The 12796-nt window shown below is 37.0% G+C and overlaps 1 protein-coding gene across 2 annotated transcripts in view; it reads left to right on the forward strand.

Moving 5' to 3' along the window:
• FSTL5 (follistatin like 5) overlaps positions 1–12796 on the forward strand; it is a 332447-nt gene that overhangs the window by 40738 nt on the left and 278913 nt on the right. For both annotated transcript variants that reach the window (XM_074822912.1, XM_074822913.1), the window contains exon 3: positions 11939–11972. In XM_074822912.1, coding sequence (XP_074679013.1) covers positions 11939–11972 — 34 coding nt within the window. The remainder of the gene's footprint in view (positions 1–11938; positions 11973–12796) is intronic.

Genomic DNA, 12796 nt, shown 5'->3' on the forward strand with positions numbered 1-12796 from the left:
GTGTTATCTCATTTCTTTCTTGGTAGTCTGGAAGAAAGTACATTTTATGCTGTCTATATGTGGGAAAATAATTCTACACTGAATGTCTGAGCATTTAAAGTTTAATGCAAAATATGCACAAATAGAAGTAATCTACTTCTGTATAGCCATCATTTACATAGCATTCATAGCTCCTCCAATTTAGTGAAGGAGAGTTGTAGCCTGAATTTGACTTAATAAATTGGTTTATACAATCATCAGTATATAAGCTGTTTTGGTTGTAGTCATACATGTTTCAATGCAGAAGGTTCGAGAAACCTGGTCTTTTGGGGACTGATGGGGTACATCTTTCAGTTAAAGGGGAGAACATACTTGGACAGAAACTAGCCAACCTAGTAAGGAGGGCTTTAAACTAGATTTGTCAGGAGAGGGGATCCTCATTTTATCCCACTTTGAGGCCAGTGCTGGAAATAGATACCCTGGCTCCTGGGTTTGTTCTCAGGCCAGTGAGAGAGCACATGAAGTGCGAGATAATGGATTCCAGGTAGAATGTATTTCAGCCGGCAAGTTGGCTTCAATGGGGGCCCCACTTAAATGCCTCTATGCCAATGCACGGAGCATGGGGAATAAGCAAGAGGAGTTAGAGATGTGTGCACATCTATGTTATGACGTTATAGGTATCACTGAGACGTGGTGGAATGCCTCCTATGACTGGAGTGTAGGTATAGATGGGTATAGGCTCTTAAGGAAAGATAGATAGGGAAGAAGAGGAGGGGGTGTTGCCCTTTATGTTAATGACCAGCTGGAAGCCATGGATCTTGTCCTGGGGATGAATGAGGAACAAACTGAGAGGTTATGGGTCAAGGTTAAAGGAAAGACAGGTGAAGGTGATATCATAGTGGGGGTCTGCTACAGGCCAACAAACCAGGATGACCGAGTAGATGAAGCCCTCTACAGACAGATAGGAGAGGCTTCACATTCACAAGCCCCGGTCCTTATGGGCGACTTCAGTCACCCGGATATCTGTTGGAAAGATGGCACAGCAGGGCGCCAGCAATCCAGGAGGTTCCTGGAATGCATTGACGACAACTTCCTTCTCCAGGTGGTAGAGGAGCCGACGAGAAGGGGTGCCATGCTGGACCTTGTTCTCACCAACAAGGAGGGGCTGGTGGATAATGTGAAGCTGAAAGGAAGCCTTGGCTGCAGTGACCATGAAATGTTAGAATTAATGATCATCAGGGCATCAAAGAGAGTGTGCAGTAAGCTCACCACCCTGGACTTCAAGAGAGCAGACTTTGACCTTTTCAGGGATCTTCTTAGTGAAGTACCATGGGATAATGGCCTGAAGGGGAGAGGGGCACGAGAATGCTGGTCCGTATTCAAGGACCACCTCCTCCAAGCCCAGGAACAATGCATTCCAAAAAAGAGGAAGGCAGGTAAGAATGCTAGGAGACCTGCGTGGATGGGCAAGAAGCTCCTGGACAAGCTTAGAGATAAAAAGAAAATTTACAGAAACTGGAAGGATGGACAGGTAGATTGGGAAGAATATAAAGAAGTTGTCTGAGTAGCTAGGGATCAGGTTAGGAAAGCAAAAGCCCAGATAGAATTAAATCTAGCCTGGGACATCAAGGGGAATAAGAAAAACTTTTTTAGGCATCTAAATGATAAAAGGAAGGCTAGGGAAGATGTGGATCCTCTCCAGAAGGGAACAAGAGAACTGGTCACGGAGGATATGGAGAAGGGTTAGGTTCTCAATGATTTCTTTGCCTCAGTCTTTACTGGCAAGGGCTTCAGCCACACTGCTCAAGATGTAGAAGTTGAAGGTGAGGAGGACTGGGAGAAGGATAATCTGCCCACTGTCAGTGAAGATCAGGTTTGAGAATATCTAAAGAACCTGAAGAGGTATAAGTCTATGGGGCCTGATGAGATCCATCCACGGATCCTGAAGAAACTGGCAGATGAAGTTGCTAGGCCACTCTCCATCATATTTGAGAGGTCATGGCAGTCTGGCAAAGTGTCCACTGACTGGAAAAGGGAAAACATCCCCCCCCATTTTTAAAAAGGAAAAAAAGGAAGATTTGGACAACTACAGGCCAGTCAGTCTTACCTCCGTGCCTGGCAAGATCATGGAGCAGATCCTCCTGAAGGCTCTGTTAGGGCACATGGATGATGTGGAGGTGATTGGTGGCAACCAACATGCTTCATCAAGGGAAAATCCTGCTTGAAAAATTTGGTGGCCTTTTATGATGGAGTGACAGAATCAATAGATAAGGGAAGAGCAACTGATGTCATTTACCTGGACTTGTGCAAGGCCTTTGACACTGTCCCGCATGACATCCTGGTCTCCAAGTTGGAAAGACATGGATTTGATGGATGGACCACTTGGTGGATAAAAAATTGGTTGGAAGGCCGCACTCAAAGGGTTGCAGTCAATGATTCAATGTCCAAGTGGAGACTGGTGACAAGTGATGTTCCTCAAGGATCGGTACTGGGACCAGTACTGTTTAATATCTTTGTTGGCAATATGAATAGTGGGATGGAGTGCACCCTCAGCAAGTTTGCCAATGACACCAAGCTGTGTGGTGTGGTTGATACGCTGGAGGGAAGGGATGCCATCCGGAGGGACCTGGACAGGCTGGAGAGGTGAGATCAGGCCAACCTCATGAAGTTTAACAAGGCCAAGTGTAAGATACTGCACCTGGGCTGGCGCAATCCCAAGCACAGATACAGGCTGGGTAATGAGTGGATTGAGAACAGTCCTGGGAAAAAGGACCTGGGTGTGTTGGTGGATGATAAGATCAACATGAGCCAACAGTGTGTGTTTGCAGCCCAAAAAGCCAACCAGATTCTGGGCTACATCAAAAGAAGTGTGGTCAGTAGGTCACGGGAGGTGATTCTGCCCCTCTACTCTGCCCTCGTGAGACCCCACCTGGAATACTGTGTCCAGCTCTGGAGCCCCCAATACAAGAAAGATATAGAACTATTAGAACGAGTCCAGAGGAGGGCTACCAAGATGATCAGAGGGCTGGAACACCTCTCCTATGAGGACAGGCTGAGAGAGTTGGGCTTGTTCAGCCTGGAAAAGGCTCTGGGGAGACCTCATAGTGGCCTTCCAGTTCCTGAAGGATGCCTACAAGAAGGCTGGGGAGGGACTTTTTACAAGGAACTGTAATGATACAACGAGGAATAATGTGTGGAAGCTGAAAGAGGGTAGATTTAGATTAGATATAATGAAGAAACTTTTTACTGTGAGGGTGCTGAGGCACTGGAACAGGTTGCCCAAGGAGGTTGTGGATGCTTGTCCATCCCTGGAAGTGTTCTGAGCCAGGTTGGATGGAACCTTGAGCAACCTGATCTAGTGGGAGGTGTCCCTGCCCATGGCAGGGGGCTTGGATCTAGATGATCTTTGAGGTCCCTTCCAACACAAACCATTCTATGATTCTATGATTCTATGATGATAATATACTTCCACTGCTTAAACCATGGATTAAATGTTTTAATGATTAAAGCATTATAAAAACAACAACACTGCACAGCCATAAAAAATTGGTAGAACTTTGGTCTGTCATCAAAGAACAAAGTATGAAGTCATCATATTAAAGAAAATATAGTTATGTTGTATTTCTGTAAGTGAGCTGCCTAAGAAATTTACCCAGAGTAATCTATGCATGTTCCGTTGATTTTTTTTTTTTTTTTTTAATATTCAGCTCAGAACTGTGGCCAGTGTATGTATAGGAGGGTAACAGCCTGTGGAAGGATTAATCCTTAAAGCCAGCATGGATATTTTAATTAATTTTTCCATTTAAAAAGGACAAATTTGGAAAACAGGCCCTTCTGTAAAAGGAAAGACTGTATTTGACCTTTGTATACTCTTTTAGTGGGCCTGTAGAATCCTTAAGATTCCTCTTGAACAAAATGTTACATCAGAAAGAAAAAGACAGTAGAAAACTTTATAATCCTACTAAAAAGCAATGATTTAGTGAAATAAGAATCCTTTAATTTAAAGATAAGATAAAAATCAAAATACTTTTCAGCTTCTTTTCAACTGCTATAGTAATCAGGGCATATAGGCCTAACTCTAGGCTGCTTACTTCCCTTGGGAGCTACCTGTATGCAGGTCTTCTTACACTAGGCAGCAGTTTTAGGAAATGTGTCCACATGAATCATGAACAATTCTACCAGAAGAATTGTTTCTTTTAAAATGTATTAATCTTTCTTTCTCTGCATGTTTTGGAAAAGAAGTATTATTTTGTAGAATGTAATAGAATGTTGCCATGACATTAGCATGAAGCTACTTCAATTCATTTGGTACTGAAGAACATTAGGAGTTAGACTGTGAAAATTGCCCAGAGCAATTTTTTCACTTTGAGGACGAAGGCTTTGTCTGCTTTGGGTGATCCAAGGCTGCCTTTAAGAAGACTAGTATGTGCCCTACCAGCACATCTAGGTGACTCGCTGTAATGCACAGTCAGACATGCCTAAATAAAAAAACTGTGGATTAGCCTCAGTGTAGAACTTCTATGGATGGAAAGTGGACAGAAGAAAACACATGCTTTGTTGAAGCCTGGTCTGGAGATAGTTTTCCTGAAAAGTATATAGTGTTTATATATCTTCATTTCTTCTCTGCTTCTCCTTAGCTTTGAGAGGTTGTGATTTGTTGCACTCAGAGAGGAACAACTGCTTCATACTCCCCTTCCTGGGTCTGGAATGATTGTTCTTCATATTCCTCAGGGATCTAATCAGCAAACCAAGAACCAAATCAGCAGATTTCACAGTTTCCCCCACTCCCACCTCTGTGGTTGTTTTTTTTGTTGTTGTTTTCTTTTTAATGAAACAAATCTTTCAGTCTTGCATCTAGGCTTCCCAAATACTGTTGGATCCCTTCCATAAGGATTCATGAGTTTTCTCCAGAGGCCTGTAAGACTTACTCAAAGACTGTAATACCTAATCCTGAGAATGTCATTAATTCTGAAAACTTCAACAGCTTTTTATTTTTCTTATTTCTGCCTAGCCACCTTGTTCTGCATCTTGTTTCCTTCACACAATCTTATGTTCATGTGAGGCGTTAATTGGCACAAGAACAACCTGTGGGATATTGTTTTCCCAGAATTTGCTTCCATAAATGATGGCAATATCTAACAAGACTGAGCTCAGTATGCAGAATACAACTGCAAGAATCCTGTTGCAAACATTAAATTACAAAGCTCTCTGTAGTAAATAGTCTTCTGACAATAGCAACAGGAAAATAGATCACTTTTTGCTCATTCTTTCTATCTTACTGTAGTAAGCAAGGCCTTGCTTACTGCTACTTAACAAAATAGCTCTACAAATGTAAATGTTGTTGCTTCTGCTTTATAAGCATTTTTAGTTTGAACTGCAATTGTATTGCAGTTGCTGAGAGTCTGAAGAAGTCTGATTCTGTTAAACTTTTTTGAAACACAAATGTTCATCATAATGTCATTGATCAAATTGGTTCCAAGAATAGTTTACCAAGTTGTCATATGCTGTATGTGAAGTTGCTCTCTATGGCTGTGACCATGCTACTGTTTCATCCATGAATATAAAGTTTTTGTACATGTATAATTCAGATTTCTTGTAATTAAAACTGTTGTATTAATATAAGCTAATATGTTGTTCAACTACCATAGCTTGTATATGTTTTAACAACATCGTAGAAATAATTATCTTGGTACCTCTCTCAATGAAATGTTATCTTAAATGAATAATTAAAGGAATAATTGTTATTAAAAGTTAGTTATATAGTAACAAAGTACTCCCACTGCGGAATGAACATTAAAGGTAATGAACACAAAACTAATTCTCTGCATTTTAACTACATTTTTAATATGGCTAATGATAAATTTTCATTATAAAATATTAATCAAGCAAATAAGTTTGCACTCCTGTTTTCATCAGAATTTCTGTGATTAGTGGTGTATATTTATTAAATTATTTTAATTTTTGTCACATATCAAGGACAATCTACCATATGTTTTAAACTAATTAGCACTTTGTTTATTTTAAGAACTCCATTAATTCAGCAGCTACTTTTTAAGTACAGACAGCATGGAAAAGGAGACTGAATTTTGCGAGAAAGAAACAAGGCTCTTCTTTATCACTAGCCCACTCTGGCAGACACATACCCAGATCCTCAGCAGATGATTCAGGTAGAGGGATGAGTTGATGTTCTAGATGCAATACAAGTATGTAGTTTGTGTTTTAGAAACACAGAATTAAGTGGAAGTCAGTATGCTTCTATGTGCAACGTCCATGGTTTGTAAATACCAACTCTTCTTTCGAAAAAGGAAAACCAACAGAAAGCACATGATACATATTTAAATGGGGCTAAGAAACTAGCCTTACTGCTTCTAAAAAGGCTGGTGGATTTTTTTAGTCCTAGAATGTTATCTACCTTCACAGGTCAGTTCTAGTCTTTTTTATAAATAGCTGTGTACCTTCTTTGGAATCACTGTACGTTAAGAGTCCCTTTGACCATCCTGCTCTACTCCCCTTATTGCTAATATGAAGTCCTTTTTCTAAATAAAATTTGATACTATGTCAACATTATTTAGCAAATATGTTATTTCTGAACAATCATAATGTCAAAATGTTAGGACGTTTTAAGAGATATTGATGCTATTTGCGTGTTAAGACAAAGAGCATATAGCACTAGAAGAGGAGATTTTATACCTTGCAAAAGCATTTCTGTGTATATTTAAATCCTTTCTTTACAGAGCCTACTTTGATATATATTGCAAATAGTTTATAATTTATGATCAGCCATCTGTGATCTTCTTTAGTTCACAAACACAGTAGAAAAATGGACATTTTCTCAACTTTCATTCACCGTGCTTTGAAAAGTTTACACTGAATTCAGTGTGTTGGACACACAAGAAAGGTTTCTTTACAGTTCTAATATGTTCTGCATCGATACATTTCATCAGGCTGATACGATATGATGCAACACAAAACCATGCAAAGTCATGCAACTTGTCTGATTAATTTGGTTGGAGACTGTTAAATTCAAAACTATTTTGGTATGCAAGATGATTTGTTCTGCTTACAGATGACTTGTAGTAATAGATAACAATATAATATTGTGGTTCATGTAATCATTCCAGTGTTATTTAGACAGGAAGTATATACAACTTCTTCGATTTGTTAACAAGTGAGGTGAAAATATTTTGTTTATATATCATAATATATAATATATACAGGAGAAGAATAACAGAAATGTGTGTAATAGCAGGTCTATTAGCTCTTCCACGTCACAGTGTTTATAAAGAATTAGTATGTTTTACTTTAATACAGTGACGTTTGCACATTTACATGCTTTCTAATAGCATATGGGTAGAAATTTTTTATTTTCAGGCCAACTATCATCAAAACCTTAGCATGCTGCACAAATCCAAGTGGAAATATCTGTTGTGATGAACAAGTGTTTGTTTACCTCTCTCATGTTCCAGGACTCTGGAAGATTTGTTTGTTTGTTTGTTTCCTGTCAGGACAAGGAGTTCCTATTTCCCTGAGCATCTGAACTTAATTTTCTGAAGTTATAGGTGCTTATAACACTTACTCACTAACATAAATCCTTGCTTCTTAGTGGTTTTCTACATAAATTAATTCACATACTTTTAATGGTAATGGATCTGTATTTAATGCACCTTCAGTATAAATTTTTCTATATTTTTTACCTCTGTGTTTTCAGTTGAAAAGTCTAATATTATAGCAGGCTGCTTTCCCTAGGCAGAAGGTTAATTTCACAGTTCAGAGATGCTATACTCAGTCTAATCACTGGGTAATCTTGAAATAATTTGAGGCTTACAGACTTCTCCTTCTATCTGGATACACTTTGCTGCTACCAAGCATCTTCCTGGCCCATGGCATATCACACTGAGGCTGGTCTATGATCTGCTAGCAAAGTTTTTTCTTAGATTGAATGTCAGCTTAAAATTAAAATTTGAGTCTTCTGAGAAAACTAAGCCATGAAAAGCTACTCAAAAATCTTCATATGGAATTAAAGTAAATAAAGATATTAGAAAAACTTTCATTTTCTTTAAAGGCCATAGATATTTTCAGCTAATGACTTCTTTCCTTGAAATGTGTGGTTTTTTTGAGTCACTGAAATCTTAACACATTCCATTAAAAAAAAAATTCCTGCTTTTTTTTAAAAATTTTAAAATTTCATCTGAGTCATTTTCTTTCCTCTCCTAACTTGGCTGAGCTTATTGTACTCTGTTCTCCCTAAAAAGTCTTTCTCATCCTTTTTAGTATTTCTCTTCTCATTTGATACCAAGATTTGATTTTTAAGATTGCTTTCCTGCAAGTCTACTCTGATCTAGTAATCAATGCTTAGATTAAGTCTTCAGCATCTACTTTTATAGTGTAAGCAGCAGACATTATAGGCTTTGCACCTTTTTTTGAAAAAAAATTACATTCTTCAAATTATATACTAAAAGAAGGGAAAAAAGACTATTGAGCTTTGTGGGACTAAACCGTGTTCATGGAGCCTATAAATTGCATTATCTGAATTCTAACAAAACTTGGCTACGTGACATTGGGAATAGGCGAAATGCAATTTTTACTGGCATAAATTTATAACGCAGCAAATATTTGAAGAATTGCAGTACACAAAACAAAGAGCATCTCTGAGCAACTTTGTATAAAATCAGAGTTTGAAATTTTGAGTAAATTCTCGTAGGTTTTTCACATGTCATTAAAGATAACTAGCTCAGTGTATACTGTGTTCGTTCTTATGTAGTGATATGAAGGTGTTTGGTGAATACATGCATGTATAAGTAGAAGTTTTACTAAGGAAAACTTCTTGAGTTACATACTTTCAAACTTTGATGTTACATGGACTTCAGTATTTCTGAAGAAATAACTTGTCAGTCAGAAAAGAAAATAAACCTAAAAATTAAATTAGGAGAACATGCTGTGGTACCAGTTATTGCTTGAGTGGGAAAGAATTCTTCAGGGTTTGCCAAGCAAATAACAGGATGTGCGTCAGACAGTGGAATTAAAATGAATAAACGGAACAGCTGTCAACTTTAGTTGTAGTTTCAGAGTATTCAGAGTGAGTCCTTTTGTAAATTAACTTAAGGAACTTGCTGCTTTTTTTTTCTGTTCTTTTTTTTTTTTTTTCCTTCAATTTTAGTGTATATTTTACTTGTTTCTTTCTTATGAATGAGTTTTTACTATTAATACTAAGCAGGGAAAACAGGCTCTTTGGTAAGACATTGTCATAATGTTTTAGATATGGGAAGTAGAACATTTACGAAATATGCTGCTTAAAAATTGTTATTATGTAAATATACCATTTATTTTCAGATGGATTTTCATTCAATATTTTAGCATGTGAAACAAGTAATGTAACTAGAAAATGTGGCTTTATAAATACTTGCTCAAATAAAAAGAAATTAACTTCAGCAGCACTTAGACTTCATTATTCAAAAACTGTTGTAGAAGAATTGTGCAAGTAAAACTACAAAAAGTAAAGAGTTTTCTGAACAATTATCTAAATGTATATTTATAAGAAGCTTGAGGCTGGAAATGGTTGTGTTTTCAATAAAGTATTGCACTGAGCTAATTTTTAGTTCAAAATAGTAAAATGATAAATTTCAGCCATTTAAAACTTTTGAGTTAACTCCAAAACAAATGCTTTTTTCATAATTAATTTTTGATGCAGTGCTGCTTTATTAGCTTGATAGCAATAAATCAACACATTTAACATGATTAAAGCAAGTATCTTTTTCACAATTTCTGATTAACAAGTTTGTTTGATGAATATTTACAACATTTGAGACTAACACCCTGATAGCATAGTATATGGCTGATGGAAAAATGTATTTTCTTAGACTCTTATGGAAGGGATTAACAGATTTGCAGGGGAAAAAAGTAGATCTAGAATTAAGTACAGGTAAGCCCAACACTCTGACCTGAACTAGAAATAAGTGGGTCAGCTTAAGAGGTTGTGCTGGTACCTTTGAGATAAAACAGCATCCTCCAGATGTAATAGTTGTCCCAATTCCTGGTAACAACCAGTTCACTTGTCCTGTATTAAATGTGATACTTCTCTCGGGAACTAATTAATTGAGTCATAGTTTTAGCGTGGCCCTTCTGCCTGTGGTTTACAAGCCCTACTGCTGTCCTATAGTGAGCACTGTGTCAAGTTGCTGTATTCAGACACCTTATATTCAGCTCAAAATGGAGTTTTCTTGTGCCATCCAAAGGCCTCAGATGTTATTGTGCTTGTTACAGGCACTTTTACTGTGCCTATTCTGTTCTCTGTCACCTACATTTGGTGGTTTCCTAATCATCAGCCTTGCAAGCATTTGCCTATTACTTCATGAACTGTGTAAATGCCTACTTAAGCTAGCTGTGACTGATTTCATATATGCAATATGTTCACACATACCCACTGGTTGACGTAATTTCAGTTCTTGGTATTAGCATTGAGAATTAATATTCTATTAATATGTATAAGGGTTATACAACAGTTACTGTTTTAACTGGAATATGAAAGAAATATCCACCACTGTGAGGTTTTAAATTGCCTATGAGTTGTTTCATGCCATGTGCAGATGATGTGGTACTGGTCGATCACAGAACCATAGAATGGTTTGGATTGCAAGGTACCCCAGTGATAACTCTTGTCTTAATTTTCTCTCTGGCTCTCTGCACTCCTTTCCTGTTCCTCATCATTAGAAATAATAACTAAAAGAGTTATATGACCAATGTCTCAAACACAGACTTTTAATGAATAATAGAGATAAAATTTGGTCTTCAAGGTGTAAAAGACAGGTATTTTTGCATAACAAGAAATATAAAATCTCCTACTTCATTAACAACTTGCTCAGGTTTACTCTTCTGGATGTAGGTGTTAGAATGGCTTGCTCTGCTTATTCAAAAAAGAGATTCAGGAGCTTTATCAGCTGATTGTTTTCTAAACATGGAAGTTTACATCCATTTTTGTGTGCCATTGCCTCAGTAGAAGGAATCTTTCCCTGTTATCTCCTAACATATTTTAATGTTACCTTTAAACATATTTTTACAGAAAAAGAATAGTGGTATTTCAAAGAAAATCAAAAATGGAAATAACTAGGTAACTGCTATGAGAAAAGATTGGTGGGTTAAATGAACAACTAAGGGGATCATAGTGAAAAACTTGTTGACTGTGAATCAGATGTGTCATACTTTTTTTTGGAATGGAAATGTTATTTTGAAATATGTCAATATATGTTACATGTTGCTCATGCAGTTATAGAGCTGATATATTTAAAAAATCCTTAGTTCTAGACAACTCTGAATTGGAATATTGGAATGCTTTAGGCAACACATATTAAAGAATTGTTAAAAATAGGAAGAGAAGATGACTTTGTTACTTTAAAGATGAGATGTTTTCTGTGTTCACTGTGATTCAAGCAAGTCAGGAAAAATAAGAAAAAAAAAAATATTTGTTGTTGAGGGGATTCTGGCCAAGTTTCATTCAGGATGAAACTGAGGACAGTTAAGCACTGCTTCAGGCTTTACAAGGTTCTGAAACACTCTCTCCATATCATGGAATAATTTAAGCTGGCAGTGGTCTCTGCACTTACCTAGTTCAACCAGTTGCTTAAAGCAGATCTAACTTTAAATTTACATCAGGTCTTACAGGGTCTTCTTCAGTTGAACTATGAGCATCTCCCAAGATAGAGGTAAAGTGATAGAGACTGCACAGCCTCTTTGGACAATGTGTTCCAGAACTTAATCACTGTCATTGTGAAAAAAAATGTGAAAAATACCAGGGGAGTTTAAAAACAGGTTATATAGGAATCTTTCTGCAGCAGGCAAAGTGTAGCTGATTTTATCTTGGATCAGGAAGGAGGATGAAATAGCCTGTCTCTTTTTGATCTGTATGTCTATGATTTTTGTGGTAACTAATTCTGTAAATAATATATTTTTCTACTTTTAATTACAGCAGGAAAAGAATCAGGAAAGCTCAAGAAATAAAGGTAAGTGCTAATTATTTTCAAAATGTGGAGATTCTTGTAATTATCACAAATCTACCATCCGTTGTTGGTTAAAAATTATCCAGACAGATTCTTTGCTGATTATTTTGGTATTTGAAATGACAAAAATATATTCAGGAAAGGGGGTTGAAATGTAGAAATTAAATGCATAAGCTACTGTTTTTGGAATAAGATGAATAAGGCTAACTGCTGTACTCTGGATGGAATGGGCTGCACAGCTTCTCACTAAGTTTGTGTCCTTGACTATGGATGCTTATTGTACTTCAATGAAACATCAGTACCATCACTTTAGCTTCTCCCTTTTCATTCAGTAAATCTGTAACTGGATGTCATTCAAATTTATGCACAAATTAATCATGTCCTTAGTAGGCCACCTTGTAAAACTACTGTCATCCGTGGGTTTTGCATACAATTTTCTTATATGCTTTCACTGCACCTTACTTTGTGCCAGTGGTTAAGCACTACATAAAATAGAATATCCAGGTTGAAAAAACAGGCTTGTATCAAGAAAATTAAGATTTCAGAAACCCAAATTGTGGATTTCATGCTTCTTTCTTATATAAAGTCAGTTAAGAGACAGAACACCCAGATCTCTTGGTTAAAAATTTGTTAAGCAAGCAGTGAAAGGCAAAATTGCCAACAAAGATTGTTCTTTTGATATTTTATTTGCTTATAGAGGTAGGCTATGAGGTACTTTAAAAAGCAGACCACAAGGGAAGGTAGAACAAGAAAGAGCACCAGTTAGAGGTTACAAAGAGAGGAGGGAATTAAGTAAGAAACAAACCTGTATCTTTTTTATTGCATTA

Source organism: Strix aluco, chromosome 4 (genome assembly GCF_031877795.1).
Source record: "Strix aluco isolate bStrAlu1 chromosome 4, bStrAlu1.hap1, whole genome shotgun sequence".
NCBI lineage: Eukaryota > Metazoa > Chordata > Aves > Strigiformes > Strigidae > Strix > Strix aluco.